The following is a 22,919-nucleotide window of genomic DNA, read 5'->3' as shown; positions in this document are numbered from 1 at the left end:
AAAAAACCTCGGCTGTCTGGATCCGCCCCCTCTCGCGAGTGCCCATTTATGTTATTGACGGAAAGGGAAGAGGTGAAATAATCACGGTTATCGTTTATCGATTAGTTCTCATGAAACAACCAAATCACAGATTAGGTTATATATATATATCTAGTTGTAAATATCTGACGAAATTCTAATTTATCAATTTATTTAGGACACTATTGTTTGGTCGGCATTTCGAACATATTTGAGGTGGTCCATTATCATTAGGCAATTGTCTTCAACATCCATCACATAACACCTACAATCATTTGTAAAAAAGAATGAATGCAATATGTATACTTTATTAAAGACCAAGTTTATTTGCCAAATGCTTAAATAGCAGGGACATAACACCCTCCGCTATAGAAAACATCAAAAATGTGTCAAATGATCAGCAGTACAAATCTGTAAAGCCGTTCTCATTTAGTCATTTATACAAAGAAACCAACATGGGGAGAGATAATAACTAAAACGGACAAACACAATCCAAAACGTTTCCCCTGCAAGCAATGGACTCACACCTCCGACGGAGCCACTGACAAGACTTGGCCAAATAAATCAAACTACAAATCAAAGTAATTCCACACAATACAAAAAAAGCAATATTTACAAATACCATACAACATGTTTCCCCATTGGCAACACCTTTCCCCAAATCCCTTTCCCGAATCCAGTATCCCACCCTCCATAACATTTCCCACATTCCCTTCACCAAATCATATATAGCCCACCATGCTGGTGTTATTCAGTCAACAATTATGAGATTTAGAAATGGACTAACTCAGTCCCATTTAAAATTGGGGCCATTGTTAACCCATTGTACTGCCCTGGAAACAAGTTAAACTTATGACATAACCTGTCCAGTGGGTCGTCTAACATCTGTCCTTGTGCTGGTAACCAACAGGACCACACATAACTCAGCTTGAATCATTTTGAGAAAAGGGCATTTAAAAAATCTACATCAAAGTGTTTGTGTTGTAATGGGATGAGAAGTGCCTCCTACACCACACAGGCACATACATCCTTCACAGATTGCAGTCGGGTTCTGTACCCTTCTCCCCTAAGTGCAAACTCGTTCACTGCCCCTCAAGGATTTAAAAGCATGCAACTGGTGTAAGAAACATTTTTAGGAACACAGTCTAGCCCATTCTCTCACCAAGCAAATGTTTTTAATCCTTGGGCAGTGGAGAAGTACACACACGGAGAAGAGTAGATAATCGAAGCCACAGTCAAACACAGGATGCAGACAGCACACACCAATGCAGTCGCTCTCACAAACACATGAAGGGGCTGAACAGTTGACTGTTGACCACAGTAAGCATGGGACAGGCTTACATTAAGTGCAAAGCTTTTTTGGGATACTTCGACTAAAAGAATATCAGGGTTGGGGTCAATTTTATTTAATTTAAAATAACTAAATGGATCCATTTCAATCTATCCCTGATTTCAAATGGAACTGACCACAGCCCTCGACATTATTAAAACAAATTCATTAAATCAGCTTTAGATCAAATAGAAGTGTAAAACAGTGGTTCAAGGAAGAAATCAAAACCAATATTAAATTGTACAACATAGTCTGTTTGGAATTAAATCTCATATCTGCAGTCCGGGCAAAAATAACTACTCTGTAAGAGTGGCAAGCAAAAACTCTTAATCGATAAACGATATATTCCTTTGATACCACTAAGAAACATTCATTATTTATTCTGTTCAACAGGCCAGTGGATGAACAAATCTAAACTGAAAAATCAACATGAGAACCAACATGAGTCAAACAGAATTGTCTTGGACTTGCTCCACAAAGACCCTTGAAATTGTCCCCCAAAAAAGCTTGGACGCATTTCTATGTAGCATAAATAAATACACTGTCAGTCACCTTTGAACTTGAACACCTGTCAAAGACAGGTAAAAGCCATTTTTCTAAATGCATCAAAATCTAACTAAAACTGTGGATGAATACATCTCCTCTAAATTTCCAGCAACAACAATAGACATTCATAATGGCTTAATTTTTCCTGAAGATACCACCTCGTTAAGAACCTAATAATTAAAACATACACATTGAGAGCAGGAAGAAAGTTGAGAGGCGCTGAAGAACAAAAGACTAAAGGAAACATTCTCAAGAGTGCAATTATTTGGTCCCCTGCACCCCCCACCCCAAAATAATCCCACAGACAAATAGGTTCTTTGGCTCTCGGAGGCCTGTTCACAACTCCCCGCTCCCCCCTTCACAACCGTGGCCTCTAGCATCTGACAGACAGACAAAACAGGATGGCGCCAAAATCAAGTCACACCAAAAAAAGCTAATAGAAACCTATTAGTCACAGAATATAGAAAGGAAGCCAAATGTCCCCACCTGAACCCAGCGCTGTGTGGGCTGGGCAGGGGAGCAGGTCAAGGCAGGGTTGGAGGAATAACAGATGAAGGACATGATGTGGTGGTGTTAGGGTCTTCACCCTCCTTGTACAGAACAACAATGAAGAAACACAGAAGAGAGAAAGCGAGTGAGAAATGGACATGGTGGGGCAGGGGCTCCCTCTGGTAGTGGGTTGTGAGGAGAGCAGGGCCAGCACAGTAGCAGCGCTCCCTGAACTCTTGGCTCAGCGCTGCTCAGTCTCTCTTGGGTCACCATGGACCAGTTTCAGTCTGAATCAGAGTCCGATGTCTCCACTGAGCTCGAGTCACTGCTGCTACTCCCCTCTGACTTGTTCTCTTTATCCTCCGCCTCCTCATCATCATCATCGTCGTCTTCCTCATTCTACAAGAAGAGGTGTCGCACAACAAGAACATTAGCCTCATGTCATGTCAGTCAAGGGCACCATTATAATTTCCAACAGCAATGATGAATTTCACACAAGTCTGAAAACTAACATCGTCATCATCATCTTCCTCCTCACTGTCCTCGGCACTGGACGAATCGTTATCTGATGAGGCAGCCTCCTTCTCTAACTCCTCGTCATCATCATCCTCGTCCTCTGTGTCCTGGGGGAAGATTGATTGTCAGAGATGAATGATGTTTGACTTAGAGCAGAGTAGTAAAATTAAAAGTAGAGTGGTAAACAGAGCTGGGACTTACAGACTTCTTGGTTACCTTGGCCTTAACTTTGGCTGCAGTGCCTCCTGGTTTCACTGGGGTTTTTCTTTTCTGAGGAAGACAATAGGAGATTAAGATTAACACTCAGTTTGTTTACATGTTAATTTGCCAGCAACTACAGGGAGAGTTTGTCATAACGGGGTGGCAGGGTAGCCTAGTGGTTAGAGCGTTGGACTAGTAACCGGAAGGTTGCGAGTTCAAACCCCCGAGCTGACAAGGTACAAATCTGTCGTTCTGCCCCTGAACAGGCAGTTAACCCACTGTTCCCAGGCCGTCATTGAAAATAAGAATTTGTTCTTAACTGACTTGCCTGGTTAAATAAAGGTAAAATAAATAAAAATAACACTCACTCTAAGGCATAATAGAATAGCACGGACGACTTACTTGTGAGTTGTACTCCTTGTACACATTTCTTTCTTGTGAGGACAAGCTCTGTGAAAGCAGGGACATTTAAATTCGTCAGGTCATTACAGGCACACAATTTCTAGGATGTTCAATGCACTTAGTGTCTGCAACAAATCAAAGATGGCGTACCGCCAGCCACCGCTCCAGCTCTACTTTGTACAGCTTCTGTTTCTCCTCAGCGATCTTTTTGTAGCGGTCCTTCTCCTTCTGGGGCTGCCTCTGCCAGCGGCCCCCGATCTCCCCCATGCGTTCCTTCATAGGGAGGTGGTTCAGCTCTCCGTTGGACAGCATCTCCTGAGAGAACTTCTGGTAGCCATTCCTGAAAGGTACGTTTACAAATCCTAGATCAATATATAGTTATAGAAGAACACAGTAAAGTACGTTTAGCAAAAACACAGACAGAAGCACTCCATCAGAAATACACTCACGATGGGGGTTTCTTGGGTTCACCGTCAAATTTCATCTTCTTCCCTGAGGCAATGATGGTTGCAGGAGAGCGCATCTCACTCAGCTCCCTCTGTCAGCAAAAAGAGTGCCAGTAAGTCTCAATGGACACTTAAATGTCTGGGGCCTCTGCCTTTGACACATTGGATTCCACTTACCTCGTATCGTTTCTGGTCCTCAGCTGCCTTCTTAATCCACATGATTTTCTCCTTCTTCTCCATGGTGTTCCAAGTGGCTTCCATGGCTTTCTGGGCTTTTGGCCGGTCGTTCTGTAAAGCACAGGAGGAATGAGGTAGATAGTCAGGACAAGGGGAGAAGCAGTTGACATGCTTTAAAAGGCAGTCCTGATCCAAGGTCATAGTTGTGTCACCCACCTTGAACCTGGCCAGGTAGTCTCCTATGACGCTCTGCTGCCAGATGTCCTGTGCAGTCTTGGGGGTGTCTGGCAGCTGGCTGCGCTCCTCTTGTCCTTTCTTCACAGACTCTGCCTTCAGGACCGTCTCAAGGCGCTTGTACTTCTCCTACAGGGGGAAGACAACGTCAATTATTTAGATAACAATCACAGGTAGAGGCTGAAACCAGAAATCCCCTTTCAGCGACACAAGCCGATGCAGTCATGCATTGTACTGCATTTTATTCTATACCATAGTTATTTATATACTGCTTCTTACTGCTCAGAACCCTCCCTCAACTGCACTATGGTAGTGTGTATTAAACTGGGATGTGTACCTTCTTCTTATCTGAGAGCTCGTTCCACATGCGTGCCAGCAGCCTGGTGAGCTCACTGTCAGACAGGTCTGGTCGCTCTTGCTGCAGCTTGGGACGTTTCTCTTCAGAGAAGATGAACATGGCCGAGATGGGCCTTTTGGGCTTCTCTGGGCTAGGCTGCAATGTAAGCGATGGGAGCTTTTTTCAATTCAATACAACTTTATTGATCCCCTCTGAAATAATGCATACTACAGTCAATATCTATTTTGTCTGAGATTGATAAAATTACAGTCATCTCCATTTCATACTTCCTTATGATTGTTATTGTGAAATATGTGGAGCTGATGAGGTGAGTGATACTGACGCATTGTGGGACTTACCTTTGCTCTGCTCTTCTTTTTGCTGCCCCCGCTGCCCTTCTTAAAGCCAATCATCTTCTGCTCCCCCAGCACACGCTGCTGCTCCTCCTCTGATATACTCTGCAGACAGACACTGAGTAAATAACATACATACTGCCTCTGCTCTCATTCACTAGAAACAGTTGAAGTTGGATGTTTACATACACCTTAGCCAAATACATTTAAACTCAGTTTTTCACAATTCCTGACATTTAATCCCAGTAAAAATTCCCTGTTTTAGGTCAGTTAGGATCAACACGTTATTTTAAGAATGTGAAATGTCAGAATAATAGTAGAGAGAATGATTTATTTCAGCTTTTATTTCTTTCATCACATTCCAAGTGGGTCAGAAGTTTACATACACTCAATTAGTATTTGGTAGCATTGCCTTTAAATTGTTTAACTTGGGTCAAATGTTTTGGATAGCCTTCCATAAGCTTCCCACAATAAGTTGGGTGAATTTTGGCCCATTCCTCCTGACAGAGCTGGTGTAGCTGAGTCAGGTTTGCAGGCCTCCTTGCTCGCACACGCTATTTCAGTTCTGCCCACAAATTTTCTATAGGAGGTCAGGGCTTTGTTATGGCCACTCCCATACCTTGACTTTATTGTCCTTAAGCCATTTTGCCACAACTTTGGAAGCATGCTTGGTATCATTGATTTGGAAGACCCATTTGCGACCAAGTTTTAACTGATGTCTTGAGATGTTGCTTCAAAATATCCACATAATTTTCCAGCCTCATGATTCCATCTATTTTGTGAAGTGCACCAGTCCCTCCTGCAGCAAAGCACCCCCACAACATCATGCTGCCACCCCCGTGCTTCACGGTTGGGATGGTGTTCTTCGGCTTGCAAGCCTCCCCCTGTTTCTTCCAAACATAACGATGGTCATTGTGGCCAAACAGTTTGGTTTCATCAGACCAGCGGACATTTCTCCAAAAAGTACGATCTTTGTCCCCATGTGCAGTTGCAAACCAGAGTCTGGCTTTGTTATGGCGGATTTGGAGTAGTGGCTTCTTCCTTGCTGAGCAGCCTTTCAGGTTATGTCAATATAGGACTTGTTTTACTGTGGATATACATACATTTGTACCGGTTTCCTCCAGCATCTTCACACGGTCCTTTGCTGTTGTTCCGGAATTGATTTGCACTTTTCGCAACAAAGTACGTTCATCTCTAAGAGACAGAACGCGTCTCCTTCCTGAGCGGTTTGATGGCTGCGTGGTCCCTTGGTGTTTATACTTGCGTACTATTGTTTGTACAGATGAATGTGGTACCTTCAGGCATTTGGAAATTGCTCCGAAGGATGAACCAGACTTGTGGAAGTCTACACATTTTTTTCTGAGGTCTTGGCTGATTTCTTTTGATTCTCCCATGATGTCAAGCAAAGAGGCACTGAGTTTGAAGGTAGGCCTTGAAATACATCCACAGGTACAACTTCCAATTGACTCAAATGATGTCAAATAGCCTACCAGAAGCTTCTAAAGCCATGAATTCTCCAAGCGGTTTAAAGTCACAGTCAACTTAGTGTATGTACATTTCTGAACCACTGGAATTGTGATAGTGAATTTATAAGTGAAATAATCTATCTGTAAACAATTGTTGGAAAAATTACTTGTGTCATGCGCAAAGTAGATGTCCTAACAGACTTGCCAAAACTATAGTTTGTTAACAAGAAATTTGTGGAGTGGTTGAAAAACAAGTTAATGAGTCCAACCTAATACCCTGACTACACCGCAAGTGTCGCGTGCGCGAGCGTTGCTAAATAAATGTAGAAATCTATGTTATTTAATTATTGCGCGTCAACGAGCGTTTCCGTTGCCACGGGCTAAAATAGAAGTCCTTTCTATTTCTGACGCAGCTCGCGCTGAAAGTCCTGCATCTCCTTGTTTAAAAAAAAATATATACAGTGGGGAGAACAAGTATTTGATAACCTGCAAAATCGTCAGTGTTTCCTACTTACAAAGCATGTAGAGGTCTGTCATTTTTATCATAGGTACACTTCAACTGTGAGACGGAATCTAAAACAAAAATCCAGAAGATCACATTGTATGATTTTTAAGTAATTAATTTGCATTTTATTGCATGACATAAGTATTTGATACATCAGAAAAGCAGAACTTAATATTTGGTCCAGAAACCTTTGTTTGCAATTACAGAGATCATACGTTTCCTGTAGTTCTTGACCAGGTTTGCACACACTGCAGCAGGGATTTTGGCCCACTCCTCCATACAGACCTTCTCCAGATCCTTCAGGTTTTGGGGCTGTCGCTGGGCAATACGGACTTTCAGCTCCCTCCAAAGATGTTCTATTGGGTTCAGGTCTGGAGACTGGCTAGGCCACTCCAGGACCTCGAGATGCTTCTTACGGAGCCACTCCTTAGTTGCCCTGGCTGTGTGTTTCGGGTCGTTGTCATGCTGGAAGACCCAGCCACAACCCATCTTCAATGCTCTTACTGAGGGAAGGAGGTCGTTGGCCAAGATCTCGTGATACATGGCCCCATCCATCCTCCCCTCAATACGGTGCAGTCGTCCTGTCCCCTTTGCAGAAAAGCATCCCCAAAGAATGATGTTTCCACCTCCATGCTTCATGGTTGGGATGGTGTTCTTGGGGTTGTAACTCATCCTCCTTTTTCCTCCAAACACAGCGAGTGGAGTCTAGACCAAAAAGCTCTATTTTTGTCTCATCAGACCACATGACCTTCTCCCATTCCTCTTCTGGATCATCCAGATGGTCATTGGCAAACTTCAGATGGGCCTGGACATGCGCTGGCTTGAGCAGGGGGACCGTGCGTGCGCTGCAGGATTTTAATCCATGACTGCGTAGAGTCTTACGAATGGTTTTCTTTGAGACTGTGGTCCCAGCTCTCTTCAGGTCATTGACCAGGTCCTGCCGTGTAGTTCTGGGCTGATCACTCACCTTCCTCATGATCATTGATGCCCCACAAGGTGAGATCTTGCATGGAGCCCCAGACAGAGGGTGATTGACCGTCATCTTGAACTTCTTCCATTTTCTAATAATTGCGCCAACAGTTGTTGCCTTCTCACCAAGCTGCTTGACTATTGTCCTGTAGCCCACCGCAGCCTTGTGCAGGTCTACAATTTTATCCCTGATGTCCTTACACAGCTCTCTAGTCTTGGCCATTGTGGAGAGGTTGGAGTCTGTTTGATTGAGTGTGTGGACAGGTGTCTTTTATACAGGTAACGAGTTCAAACAGGTGCAGTTAATACAGGTAATGAGTGGAGAACAGGAGGGCTTCTTAAAGAAAAACTAACAGGTCTGTGAGAGCCGGAATTCTTACTGGTTGGAAGGTGATCAAATACTTATGTCATGCAATAAAATGCAAATGAATTACTTAAAAATCATACAATGTGATTTTCTGGATTTTTGTTTTAGATTTCGTCTAACAGTTCAAGTGTACCTATGATAAAAAAAATTACAGACCTCAACATGCTTTGTAAGTAGGGAAACCTGCAAAATCGGCTGTGTATCAAATACTTGTTCTCCCCACTGTATATATTGTACCAGGTAAGTTGACTGAGAACACATTCTCATTTACAGCAACGACCTGGGGGAATAGTTACAGGGGAGAGGAGGGGGATGAATGAGCCAATTGTAAGCTGGGGATGATTAGGTGACCATGATGGTATGAGGGACAGCTTGGGTATTTAGCCAGGACACCGGGGTTAACACCCCTACTCTTACGATAAGTGCCATGGGACCTTTAATGATCTCAGAGAGTCAGGACACCCATTTAACGTCCCATCCGAAAGACAGCACCCTACACAGAGCAGTGTCCCCAATCACTGCCCTGGGGCATTGGAATATTTTTTAGACCAGAGGAAAGAGTGCCCCCTACTGGCCCTCCAACACCACTTCCAGCAGCATCTGGTCTCCCATCCAGGGACCAAACCTGGTTAGCTTCAGAAGCAAGCCAGCAGTGGGATGCAGGGTAGAATGCTGCTGGCTTATAGAAGCAGGTACCCACATGCCATCTCCTCATTGGTTATACCCACGTGGGTGATTGAAAGACGAACTGTGTTGCCGGTCGCCGTGGTAACACGATAATAATAGATGCCAATCACCATATAAGTTTAAAGACGAAAAAGACTGAAAGGAGGAGAGATGACTAGAAATGATTCAGTTGACCGTTTTATGTGTGGATTAATTGTCGGAGTGGCGGACCTTGTGCATTTATGAATAAATTACTCAATGTTTATATCCCTGGACAAATTAGCTAGTAACAGTAAGCTAGCTAAATAGGACAAATTAGCTAGCAAGTGCAAGCTAGCTAAATTGCCATACATGTTTTATGCTTTTCGACCTGTCCCCAAATTAATGTAATTGGTTCAGAGTTTGTTTTGATATTTTAACCTGCGTGTCGTGATCACGTTTGGTGTGGGGGGACAAAATTCATTTATGCACGATCGCACACGCGCGCAGCCAGTTTGGGTTCTGTGTCAGTGTATGTAAACGTCCAAATTCAACTGTATACAGACACACACATACATGTAGAAAAACAAACTTACACAAAGAAACCGGTTCATCTCGACTTCGTATTCTTTCTTTCTCTGAAAAACAGAATTGTGAAAAGTTGAGCACTTAGGACTTCTGACAGTATGTCCAAAAAGTCAACATTGGAGGGAACAGTCCACCTGCTAGTGAAGTACAGACCTGCTCGCAGCGTTTCTGGTAGCCGTCCTTCTCGTTCTGTTTCAGCAGCTTCCACTGCTGGCTGCACATGACCATGCGCTCTGTACTGGGCACGTCCTTCATACTAGACATCAACTCAGCACAGAACATGGAGTAACCATTCCTAAAACACACACAGAATACACAACACGGTCACAACCCTCGTCACCATGTCCAGTTAACAGTGTGATCAGCCAGTGGTAAGATTAAAAGTGTGCTGGTGTGGATTAGTACTCACGGGGGTGGTTTGTCTGGCCTGCCATCAGATTTGTCCTTCAGATGTCTCTCAGCCTTGGTAAGGGTGGACTTGACGATGTCCTCGTTGCTCATGTTGAGCTCTGGGTGAGTCTCAATGAAGCCCTTCATCACCTCCTGTGGAAAACAAACAGGGGTCACGGGTTAAAAATCAATTAACACTCTTGGAAATACCCAAGTCAGGCAGTAATTTGGCTATCTTCAGAGTCTTGTGCCTCATATTTGAGGATGCTCTCACCTCATATGCTTTGTGCATCTCCAGGGACTTGGCAATCCACTTGAGTCTCTTTTTGTCTGACAGCTGTGTCCACTGCTTCCCAAGACTGTCTTTAATGTCTTTGGTGGTCGCCTAGTAACAGATATTATAGTTTCAAGAACATATACGTTGCTTCAGATGGACATAGTTCAACTTCAGCATGTTAGCTTTGAGTGTCAACATTGTGGTTTTGAAGGTGCTAACAAACGGTCCTGAAAAGCGTAACTCACGTCTGCGTGTGTTTTGAGGAAGGCCTTCTTCTCGTGACTGTACCATAGCTGCTGAGGCGTCCTGGGTTTCTCTGGCACATTAGAACCTTTCTTTGCCATGCTCTCCACCAGGTCAGGATGGTCCTCCCTATAGTCACACAGAAACCCAATGACTACTGTGAGAGAGAGAGACAGCTGCATGTGAGCTCTCACATTTTCAACATGTTTTTTTTTAACAAAAGGATAGACTTGGAGTTAGATAAACTTTGACTTTTCGGCAGGGACATATGCAGGATGCTACCCTCCACAGCATGGTCTTCGAACCGAAACCCTAACACCTACTCCCGTTGCCTGCTGCACTGCTGCTTGGATTCCACCTGGCGATCTGTTCACCGTCTGCCCTGGCCTGTCTCCCCCTGTCCTGTCTCCCCCTGTCTGGTACAGGTACCCCCACCACACTCCCCTCTCTCCTGAGATTTCGCTCGCCTCCAGCACACACGCACTGTTGGGGCGAGTGACTCTGAACTTACAATGGCAAATTTTTTATCTTGTGCATTTTTCTATTTGCCTCATGACTCCTGCATGCTTTGTTGATTACAAACTTTCTTTACCAAACCGTGGGACAGACTGTTTGTTCCCACACTCGGGACTCTGACTATTGGTTACACTGACTTTTGACCTTCCATCCTATTCTAACCACCTCTCGCCGGCTTTGCATTCATGTTACCTGATGAAATTGCTGTACAATAGGATCTTGTTGCCATCTGATGCACATTCAGATGTCATAAATCAGCACTGCAGAGCTCTCCCTGTGCCATGCCTTGATTGTATTACTGTTGATGACATCTGGAAATGTGCATGTACACACTGGCCCATCTACTGTTGCTAGACCCAATTCTGACTTGTGCTCTGATATCTGCTTCACTGATTTCTGCTCGTAAAAGCCTGGGTTTTCTGCACGTTAACACTAGAAGCTTATTACCTAAAATGGATCAATTGAAAGTTTGGGTTCACAGCTCCAGATGTGTTGGTCATTACTGATACCTGGTTAAGGAAGAGTGTTTTGAATACTGATGTTAACCTTTCTGCTTATAACCTTTTTGGGCAATACAGATCATCCAAAGGTGGGGGAATGGCAATCTTTACCAAGGATCACCTTCAGTGCTTGGTTGTCTGTCTCCGAACAATTTGATTTGCTGGTTTTAAGCATTAAAACTTTCAAATAGCTTTTTTTGGACTGTTGCTGGGTGCTATCATCCTCCATCTGCACCGGCCTGTACCCTAACTGCCCTAAGACATGCTTAAACCACCTGACCATGTCCTAAAGCAATGAGACTCCCTAAATCTTTCTCAGATTATTACCAATCCCACAAGGTATGACTCCAAACACCCAGAAAAGGCTACTCTCCTCAATGTTATCCTCACAAATAATCCTGATAGGTATCAGTCTGGTGTTTTCTGTAATGACCTTAATGAACACAGCCTTAATGTTAATGTTTTACAGCCTGTGTTCGTAATGACTGGTCAGTGAAACAACCTGTCCTGATGTGTCATAGACGCTTGCTAAAAAACTTTAAATGAGCAAGTCTTCATGCACTGGCCCCTATATAATCTGCTTGATCACCTGTCGAAGACGCTTGGACCTTCTTTTTTGATATTTTCAGTGGTATTGTTAATAAACACGCACACAAAGAAAATTAGAATTAAAAACAGGTTCAGCACCTGGTCCAAACGTGATCTTGCAGTTACTCCACCTCAAGAATTGCATTAGGCGAAAGGCTCGGCACACGCATACTCAGGCTGACGGGCTCTCGTTCAGGCAAATGAGAAATAAGTGCACTCAGGCTATCTGGAAGGCCAAAGTTAGTTACTTTAAGGAGCAGTTCTCTCTCTATGGGTCTAACCCCCAAGAAGCTCTGGAAAACAGTTAAAGATATGGAGAATAAACCCTCCTCCTCACAGCTGCCCATGTCCCTTAATGTTGATGATGTGGTTGTTACTGACAAGACGCACATGGCTGAGCTCTTTAATCACCACTTCATTAGGTCAGAATTCCTATGACTCAGCCATGCCTCCTTGCCCGTCCAACATTTCCTCATCTCCCACCCCTTCTAATGCGACTATCTCTGATGTGTCTCCCTTTTTCCTCTGCCCCACAACAAAGTTTCTCCATGCAGGCAGTCACGGAGTCCGAGGTGCTGAAGGAGCTCCTTAAACTTGACCCCAAAAATCATCTGGGTCAGATGGTTTCGACCCTTTCTTCTTTAGGCCTGCTGCCCCTATCATCGCCAAGCCTGTCTCTCTTTTCACGGTTCATCCTTTATTTAAAGGGGAGATCAATCTGATCCAAACTGTTATAGGCCTATTTCTATTTTGCCCTGTTTATCAAAAGTGTTGGGAAAACTATAATAATCAACTGACTGGCTTTCTTAATGTCTATAGTATTCTCTCGGGTATGCAATCTGGTTTCAGCTCAGGTTATGGATGTGTCACTGCAACCATAAAAAGGTCCTCAATGTCGTCACCATAGCCCTTAATTATAAGCAATGTTGTGCTGCTATTTTTATTGACTTGGCCAAAGCTTTGATACGGTAGACCATTCCATTCTTGTGGGCTGGCTAAGTAGTATTGGTGTCTCTGAGGGGTCTTTGGCCTGGTTTGCTAACTTTGTCTCTCAAAGAGTGCAGTGTATAAAAGTTACAAAATCTGCTCTCTCAGCCACTGCCTGTCACCAAGGGAGTACCCCAAGGCTCGATCCTAGGCCCCACGCTCTTCTCAATTTACATCAACAACATAGCTCAGGCAGTAAGAAGCTCTCTCATCCATTTATATGCAGATGATAGTCTTATACTCCGCTGGCCTCTCCCCAGATTTTGTGTTAAATGCTCTAGGCTCTAATGCTCTCCTTTAGTTTCCAACAAGCTCTCTAGAGGTCGACCGATTTTTCAACGCCGATACCGATTATTGGAGGACCCAAAAAAGCCGATACCAATTATTGGAGGACCAAAAAAAGCAGATACATATATATATATATATATACACACACATATACACACACAGTGGGGAGAACAATTATTTGATAACCTGCAAAACCAGTAGTGTTTCCTACTTAAAAAGCATGTAGAGGTCTGTCATTTTATCATAGTTACACTTGAACTGTGAGAGACGGAATCGAAGGCAAAAAAAAATAAAAATCACATTGTATGATTTTTAAGTAATTAATTTGCATTTTTTTGCATGACATAAGTATTTGATCACCTACCAACCAGTAAGAATTCCGGCTCTCACAGACCTGTTAGGTTTTCTTTAAGAAGCCCTCCTGTTCTCCACTCATTACCTGTATTAACTGCGCCTGTTTGAACGTGTTACCTGTATAAAAGACACCTGTCCACACACTCAATCAAACAGACTCCAACCTCTCCACAATGGCCAAGACCATTGTGTAAGGACATCAGGGATAAAATTGTAGACCTGCACAAGGCTGGGATGAGCTACAGGACAATAGGCAAGCAGCTTGGTGAGAAGGCAACAACTGTTGACGCAGTTATTAGAAAATGGAAGAAGTTCAAGATGACGGTCAATCACCCTCGGCCTGGGGCTCCATGCAAGATCTCACCTCGTGGGGCATCAATGCTCATGAGGAAGGTGAGGGATCAGCCCAGAACTACACGGTAGGACCTAGTCAATGACCTGGAGAGAGCTGGGACCACAGTCTCAAAGAAAACCATTCGTAAGACTCTACGCAGTCATGGATTCAAATCCTGCAGCACACACACACAAGGTCCCCCTGCGCAAGCCAGCGCATGTCCAGGCCCGTCTGAAGTTTGCCAATGACCATCTGGATGATCCAGAGGAGGAATGGGAGAAGGTCATGTGGTCTGATGAGACAAAACTAGAGCTTTTTGGTCTAAACTCCGCTCGCCGTGTTTGGAGGAAGAAGAAGGATGAGTACAACACCAAGAACACCATCCCAACCGTGAAGCACGTGGTGGAAACATCATTCTTTGGGGATGCTTATCTGCAAAGAGGACAGGATGACTGCACCGTATTGAGGGGAGGATGGATGGGCCATGTATCGCGAGATCTTGGCCAACAACCTCTTTCCCTCAGTAAGAGCATTGAAGATGGGTCGTGGCTGGGTCTTCCAGCATGACAACGACCCGAAACACACAGCCAGGGCAACTAAGGAGTGGCTCCGTAAGAAGCATCTGAAGGTCCTGGAGTGGCCTAGCCAGTCTCCAGACCTGAACCCAATAGAAAATCTTTGGAGGGAGCTGAAAGTCCGTATTGCCCAGCGACAGCCCCGAAACCTGAAGGATCTGGAGAAGGGGGTCAAAATCCCTGCTGCAGTGTGTGCAAACCTGGTCAAGAACTACAGGAAACGTATGATCTCTGTAATTGCAAACAAAGGTTTCTGGACCAAATATTAAGTTCTGCTTTTCTGATGTATCAAATACTTATGTCATGCAATAAAATGCTAATTAATTACTAAAAAATCATAGTGTGATTTTCTGGATTTTTGTTTTAGATTCCGTCTCTCACAGTTGAAGTGGTACCTATGATAAAAAATTACAGACCTCTACATGCTTTGTAAGTAGGGAAACCTGCAAAATCAGCAGTGTATCAAATACTTGTTCTCCCCACTGTGTGTGTGTGTGTATGTATATATATAAAAATGCAATAATGACCATTACAACAATACTGAATGAACACTTATTTTTAACTTAATACATCAATAAAATCTATTTAGTCTCAAATAAATAATGAAACATGGTCAATTTGGTTTAAATAATGCAAAAACAGTGTTGGAGAGGAAAGTAAAAGTGCAATATGTGCCATGTAAAAAAGCTAACGTTTAAGATCCTTGCTCCGAACATATGAAAGCTGGTGGTTCCTTTTAACATGTCTTCAATATTCCCAGGTAAGAGGTTTTAGGTTGTAGTTATAGTTATTATAGGACTATTTCTCTCTATACCATTTGTATTTAATATACCTTTGACTATTGGATGTTCTAATAGGTACTTTAGTATTGCCAGCCTAATCTCGGGAGTTGATAGGCTTGAAGTCAAAAACAGCGCAATGCTTGAAGAACAGCAAAGAGCTGCTGGCAAATGCACGAACCTGCTGCTGCTGCCTACCACCACTCAGTCAGACTGCTCTATCAAATCATAGACTTAATTATAATATAATAACACAGAAATACGAGCCGTAGGTCATTAACATGGTCAAATCCGGAAACTATCATTTAGAAAACAAAATGTAATTTTTCCCCAGTGAAATACGGAACTGTTCCGTATGTTATCAAACGGGTGGCATCCCTAAGTGTAAATATTGCTGTTACATTGCACAACCTTCAGTGTTAAGTCATTATGTACAATTCTGGCAAATTAATGACGTTCTTTGTTAGGAAGAAATGGTCTTCACACAGTTCGCAACGAGCCAGGCGGCCCAAACTGCTGCATATACCCTGACTCTGCTTGCACAGAACGCAAGAGAAGTGACACAATTTCCCTAGTTAAAATAAATTCATGTTAGCAGGAAATATTAACTAAATATGCAGGTTTAAAAATATATCCTTGAATATATACTTGTGTATTGATTTTAAGAAAGGCATTGATGTTTATGGTACACATTGGTGCAACGACAGTGCTTTTTTCACAAATGCGCTTTTCACGAATGCGTTAAATCACCCGTTTGGCGAAGTAGGCTGTGATTCAATGATAAATTAACAGGCACCGCATTGATTATATGCAACGCAGGACAAGCTAGATAAACTAATAATATCATCAACCATGTGTAGTTAACTAGTGATTATGTTAAGATTTATTGTTTTTTATAAGATAGGTTTAATGCTAGCTAGCACCTTACCTTGGCTCCTTGCTGCACTCACATAACAGGTAGTCAGCCTGCCACGCAGTCTCCTCATGGAGGGCAATGTAATCGGCCATAATCGGTGTCCAAAAATGCATATTACCGATTGTTATGAAAACTTGAAAATCGGCCCTAATTAAACCTCTACTCTCTACCTTGTTCTGAACACCTCCAAAACAAAGATTATGTGGTTTGGTAAGAAGAATGCCCCTCTTCCCACAGGTATTATTACTACCTCTGAGGGTTTAGAGCTTGAGGTAGTCACCTCATACGAGTACTTGGGAGTATGGCTAGATGGTACACTGTCCTTATCGCAGCACATATCAAATCTGCAGGCTGGTTTCCTCGATCATAATCGTCCCTCTTTCGCACCCAGCGACCAAACTAACCCTGATTCAGAGGACCATGCTAGATTACAGAGACATAATTTATAGATCGGCAGGTAAGGGTGCTCTCGAGCGGCTAGATTTTTTAAAAATCATTCAGCCATCAGATTTGCCACCAATTATTTAACTAGGCAAGTCAGTTATGAACTAATTCTTATTTACAATGACGGCCTAGGAACAGTGGGTTAACTGCCTTGTTCAGGGGCAGAACGACAGATTTTCACCTTGTCAGCTCAGGGATTCGATCTAGCAATCTTTCGGTTACTAGCCCAACGCTCTAACCACCAGTCTACCTTCCCCCAACACCACTTTCCATCAATTTGTATAGCAGACCCACATGCCGAATTGAGTCGAAGGCTCTTTTGAAATCAACATGGTATGAGAAGACTTTGCCTTTGTTTTGGTTTGTTTGTCAATTAGGGTGTGCAAGGTGAATACGTGGTCTGTCGTACAATAATAATGGTAAGAAGCCAATTTGACATTTGCTCAGTACATTGTTTTCACTGAGGAAACGTACGAGTCTGCTGTTAATGATAACGCAGAGGATTTACCCAAGGTTTCTGTTGATGCATATCCCACGGTAGTTATTGGGGTGAAATTTGTCTCCACTTTTGTGGATTGGGGTGATCCGTAGAACACATCACTGCACTCTATACTCCTCTGTAAACTGGTCATCTCTGTATACCCATCGCAAGACCCACTGTTTGATGCTTATTTATTAAACCCTCTTAAGCCTCACTCCCCCTATCTGAGATATCTACTGCAGCCCTCATCCTCCACATACAACACCCGTTCTGCCAGTCACATTCTGTTAAAGGTCCCCAAAGAACACACATCCTTGGGTTGCTCCTCTTCTCAGTTCACTGTAACTAGCGACTGGAACGAGCTGCAGCAAACACTTAAATTGGACAGTTTATTCTCAAACTCTTCATTCAAAGACTCAATCACGGACACTCTTACTGACAGTTGTGGCTGCTTTGTGTGATGTATTATTGTCTCTACCTTCATGCCGTTCGCGCTGTTGTCGGTGCCCAATGTTTGTACCATGTTGTTATAATGTTGTGTTGCTACCATGCTGTGTTGTCATGTGTTGCTGCCCTGCTATGTTGTGGTCTTAGGTCTCTCTTTATGTAGTGTTATTTTGTCTCCTGTCGTGATGTGTGTTTTGTCCTATATTTATATTTTATTTTTAATCCCAGCAGGAGGCCTTTTGCCTTTTGGTAGGCCGTCATTGTAAATAAGAATTTGTTCTTGACTGACTTTCCTAGTTAAATAAAGGTTAAATAAAAATAAACATACTCATCAAGCAAATTAAAACACATTCAACACAATGGAGAAATCCCCCCTTCAAATATAGATTTACTCCAGTTGCAGATAACCTAAATTTGAACCTTACCTGAACTTTGACATGCTGTGCCCAAACGTTTCTTTGTCTTTCTGGAAGTCTTCTAGATATTTTTTCTGTTGTAAAAAAAACAAGTCAGTCGACCATGAGCAACATCAGCAAATTACTCAGTTCAAATAAATTGTATCTACCAGGGAGAACATATTTACCCCCCCCATCCCAAACGGCACTATATCCCTCCCTTTAACTGCATCTCTTCCTTTCCTTCCCACTCTCTCCCTGCTTCTGACCTTCTTTTTGTCAGGCAGCCCTCTGTACTTCATGGAGAGGATCTTGGTGAGGTCTAGGTTGCTCATCTCAGGGTGCAGCTTGGCATACTTGGCCCTCTTCTCAATGAAGAAGCGGAAATATGGCGTCAGGGGCTTTTTAGGGAAGTCTGGATGCTTCTGTTCAGTGAAAAATAAAAAATAAGATCATTTGAAAGAATAATACCAAATATGAGTAAAATTACACACAAAAAGACAGTCAAATCAGTCATCAGATGACTGAATTTGCTAAGAAAATAATGTGTCACCTGTGAAAGTATCAACTGATAGTGTCTATCATAAAGAGAGGATATGCAGCTCACCTTCAGCTTCTTGCCCTTATAAGGGTTTTTGATGAAGTCTTGGGCATCAAAAATCAGCTCTGTTAATGTGCGAAATTTACGGATCTGAACCAAAGACACAGAACAACATAAAACGCATTGCAAAGGCAAGACGCAGTATGTATATATTGAACTGACAAGAGTTGGAAATCCACTTTTATTCTCAAATGCACAATACACCAGTCCACAGTATAGCATGATAGAGACATGGCGTACCACTTTGGAGACCTCGTTCCACTTCTGTTTGCACATCTCTCCTGTGAATGAGTTGAAGGCCACCTTCTCCCAGTCCAGATGGGACTCCGACGTCTTGTACTTGGCCAGGTCCTTCTGGGGAAGATTTACTTTCATAGCCTCTAGCAGATTCAGAAGGTCGTCCTGCGTCCACACTATAGCCACACAAGGACACACACATCAGCTTGTCTGTCCTGCAACCATTATCCTGGCTGAAGTTTTTTTAAATCATGAATCTCTCCATTTTGCACAATAATCTGAAGGGGATGGAAGGAAGAAGCTCCATGTTGTGACTATATCTCACCTTGATTGACTACTATGATCTCACGTTGATTGACTATGATCTCACCTTGGTCTTTAGTGGACGCGTCCATTTCTCCATTCATCTGTACTTTCTTTAACCTGCACATAAACAAAACAGATCGCAATAAAACACTATCCCTTTCTTTTAATGGCTGTGAATAATATACAAGGTGCAGTGAGTCATTGTTAATCTTACCAACAATTTACTCTCACTACTGTGCCAGCAAAAAAAATCTACACAGTATACATAATAGTTACCTATGCATACACCTAATGCATGCAAATGTGAGAAAGTAACAGAAAACTACTTTGGCCAATATACCTTGTGATATTAGGAAAAATATATGTTGAAAAAATTATGCTTGGACACATTTGAAATGGCATAGGTAGAGGTTAAAAATGTATATCATTCTACTAGTATATCGACTTGCATATTAAAATAAGTGTGTAAAAGTGATACTGAAAACAAGATTTATTGGACAGAGATTATTCGACTGCTTTTAATCATTCCAAACATGCTATTAGGTAAGAAATTCCAGCCTTTAAAAATCCTGGAAATTAAAATCGACCTCGACATGATGGTTATTAATGTTTATTACACCGCCCCTAAACGTTTACGCTACACGGTGAGACAGGCTATAGCTTGTGACGGTTTCACATCTCAAATAACTCCGCAGAAGGCTACGACTGGTAATGTTCTTTATGTCGATTTGGAAAATAGGCTAGCTTATTCTACATTAAAGTAGCAACTCATTTTGCTTTCTGTCGACCATGTCTTCTGTCGGTCGGTAATGGAGGATTTTCCCGGAGTGGTGGTGGGGAGGTTCCACAGAAGGAGGAAGCGAACGTTTAGAGGCAGCTGTAAGCAACCAGCTGACTATGGACGGGAGATCTGCTTTCGGTCTCCAACGAAGGGGAATGGTGGCCAGGGAACATTACTACCAAATGAACCACTCGACAAAGCCACACTACCAACATTGAGCTGAAATTGAAACCTGCCTCCGCCTTGAATCTCTATCGGCCGACTATTGTGAGGGGCCAAAGAGGGATACATATTACGCTTTATAATAAATTAAATTGTTGGGCATAGCCCTCAGAGACCCGTTTCTATGCTTTAATCGTTTTAGTATCGAAGCGGGCAACCATAATCAAACCGAAAAAGACTCGAAAAAGCAGGACATTCTTGCGCGAGGCGTAACCGATCTCGGATATGTGTTGTCGACTCTGCAGTCAGCACCCCGCCTGTTGTTTACCCGTTCTTGGTGATATAGTACGCACGAAAGGGGGATACAATTATCGCTGGTCTAATGATGCGTTTAAAACAGTGGTTGGACATAGTTAGCTAGTGTCCCAATAAATCAACGCAGTTTATGGGAAATTTAAAAGTAATATCCTGGTATGATAAGATGGTTTGGGGGGTCCACAAACTCCAACCAAGCCAACGACCGCGCTAGCTAGCTGCAACCGCACTACGTTGGTTCAATGCAATGGTTAGCTAGCTGCTAACTCGCTAGCTAGCTATATTATGTTAACAACCATCAGATTTCCATTAATTTACAACTATATGTTAGCCAACACGGTGGCCACCTGCGAAAATAGTCTAATGACAATCTATACATTTTAAGGTTAAAAAAGTTATAGTAGCTAGCTACTGTAAATTTAAAATATGAAAACCACCACCAGACCAGTCAACTTTTATGCTAGCTAGCTAAAGCTTGGCTAACTTCAGGGGATTCACCATGGATCATGATTTACGTTTTTATTTTGTATATACATTTACATCAATATTGCAGGTAACGTTAACTAGATAAATGTATTTGTAATTGATCGTCCAAAAGATTACGTATCGGCATAACGTTACTAGTTTTGCATAACCCCAAAAATCCAGTTCCAAACGACTGCGACCCGAACACTTACCTCGTCTCCATGAAAGAGAATCATGTTTAGAAAATCATTTATCTCAGACAGACAAATTGTGTTTCTTGAAAAACAACGATTTAAATGAACAAACTCACCGTGAAACGGTTCTATCCACCCCGACTTTTCTTACAGCTGTTGTTGAACACGGGGTAAACCAGGTTTCGTAGCCGTGTGGCGAGGATGAGTTGAAGACTGAGGCACACGAATGAAGAAAAAGGGAAATAAATGGTAACAATCTTCGCTAATCTTCAGAATTGAAATGAGGATACATAACTACAATCTATCATCATTCACAAGGTTTCAATCCGCGGTTACATTGTATCAAATTTACACCACACAGAATGAAATATTTGTACATCCGAGATTGCAAATGGTTCACTGGCGCGAGGATGGTTCCAGAGCCGCCATGCTACAGGCAAAGCGCGAGTCAGTTAGGATACCGACCGTGACAAGTTCAGATGGCGCACTACATGCTTAGCAAGAAATGGGGTTTAAAGTAAGCCTGGGTGTGCAACTAACCTGCCCCGCACCAGGATCATAGGCAACTATAACAGTACCAAAGACTGGTTTTCGCAGGTTGGCAATGATGGTTGTCAAGCGAGATAGAGGGCGAGCCCACACGGTGAGATATTAAACTGAGATCCATGATGGCTAACCAGAGAGGCGGCTGGTTCTGTCAACAACCGCATGGAGGTCTCGGCGCGGAAATAGTAAATTCTTAGCAGAAAATAAGATACATTGGTGAATTAAATTCCAAATTGACGGTGGTCCATAATCAATGCAAATGATCAATTTATACCATATTATTTAGACCCTATAATTCGCATTTCTTACCCGTGGTAAAGGAAAGGAAATTCGGGTATGGCGACCTCGGAATGGTCTACCCTACAGCAGTCAGTGTTTTGCTAACACAAGGCATTCGAGATGAGGTGTTCTTTAAAAATTACTCAAGGGAGAAAATAAACCATACTGAGCGTAAATTGTTTGTGGAAATAATTTTGTTTTATATAGCTTTTGAGCAGTCGAATTGACGGAGGTGGCTGTGAGCCTTACCTGTCTCAGCGTGAGTCGAGCTCGTTGTGGAACAAGGGTTGGGTTGAATGTTAGCCAGCACTGCGCCGCCGGTCCAGGGCACAGGCGCTCCAGTCCCCGCAGAGACGGGAACTTCCCCCCGCCTCCATCTCACTTGCTTTCTCCTTCCACTCAACGCGTAGCTCTCTCGATCCGACCATTTCTCTTAGCAAAGACATCCGCATTTTCGATCTCTCCCCCGCTGCCGAACGCATCACCCACAGCCATACTATTTTTCCACATTTAGCACTCAGACCCGCCATTGCCAACCGAGGACAATGAGCGAGTGCAAATCTTTTAGACTACCGATACTTTAGTCAAAGTTATTTGTCCCAGTCAGCTGCCTATATCTAAGTGGAACTTTAGTCAGCTGTTGTTACATCAAAGTAATTTCACAAATTATAGCATAATAACTAACATTTTAATAACAATCTGCAGTGTTAAGGCCTATTGAACATTTTGAGAAAAAAAAGTGTCATAAACATATATTCATGCCAGCGCTAACTCTGTTGACAGATTGCGAAAACGATACTGGAATTGTATTCCATGGATAGGCCTATACTTTTAGTGGTGCTCCTATTTGCAAAGTCGAGTAGCCTATTTGACGGTTTCATTTTCTCACTCATGTAATTTCTTCCAACTCCACCTTGTCAGTTTGGGGGC

The 22,919-nt window shown here is 42.9% G+C and overlaps 1 protein-coding gene across 5 annotated transcripts; it reads right to left on the bottom strand.

The window, feature by feature from the left end:
- Positions 1-321: 321 nt before the first annotated feature.
- LOC139365051 (nucleolar transcription factor 1-like) lies at positions 322-22,905 on the bottom strand. Of its 5 annotated transcripts, none has more exons than XM_071102394.1 (22): positions 22,239-22,905; positions 21,281-21,377; positions 19,267-19,364; positions 18,945-19,117; positions 18,711-18,794; positions 18,373-18,528; positions 18,134-18,198; positions 10,502-10,628; positions 10,254-10,364; positions 9,999-10,132; positions 9,743-9,884; positions 9,598-9,639; positions 5,056-5,154; positions 4,697-4,852; positions 4,342-4,488; positions 4,126-4,236; positions 3,952-4,040; positions 3,653-3,842; positions 3,503-3,550; positions 3,101-3,169; positions 2,896-3,006; positions 322-2,782 (listed from the first exon to the last, which is right to left on the bottom strand). In XM_071102394.1, the coding sequence occupies exons 3-22, from the start codon at positions 19,346-19,348 to the stop codon at positions 2,666-2,668; spliced, it is 2,253 nt and encodes a 750-aa protein (XP_070958495.1). In that variant the 5' UTR covers positions 19,349-19,364; positions 21,281-21,377; positions 22,239-22,905; the 3' UTR covers positions 322-2,665. The 5 variants fall into 5 exon arrangements, with proteins under 5 accessions (XP_070958495.1, XP_070958497.1, XP_070958498.1 ...); XM_071102396.1 differs by having other exon boundaries at positions 3,116-3,169; XM_071102397.1 differs by having other exon boundaries at positions 19,312-19,364; positions 22,239-22,741.
- Between the last annotated feature and the right edge of the window lie 14 nt (positions 22,906-22,919).

Source organism: Oncorhynchus clarkii, chromosome 13 (assembly GCF_045791955.1).
Source record: "Oncorhynchus clarkii lewisi isolate Uvic-CL-2024 chromosome 13, UVic_Ocla_1.0, whole genome shotgun sequence".
NCBI lineage: Eukaryota > Metazoa > Chordata > Actinopteri > Salmoniformes > Salmonidae > Oncorhynchus > Oncorhynchus clarkii.
This window is presented reverse-complemented; position numbering and strand designations above follow the sequence as displayed.

Coding starts and splice junctions, on each gene's coding strand:
- LOC139365051 (XM_071102394.1), bottom strand. CDS start 19,348: ATGAATGGAGAAATGGACGCGTCCACTAAAGACCAAGGTGAGATCATA. Junction 10,629..18,133: donor CACAGCATGTCAAAGTTCAG/GTAAGGTTCAAA, acceptor GTGTGACTATAG/GGAGGACCATCCTGACCTGG. Junction 9,885..9,998: donor AGGCCAGACAAACCACCCCC/GTGAGTACTAAT, acceptor TGTGTGTTTTAG/GAATGGTTACTCCATGTTCT.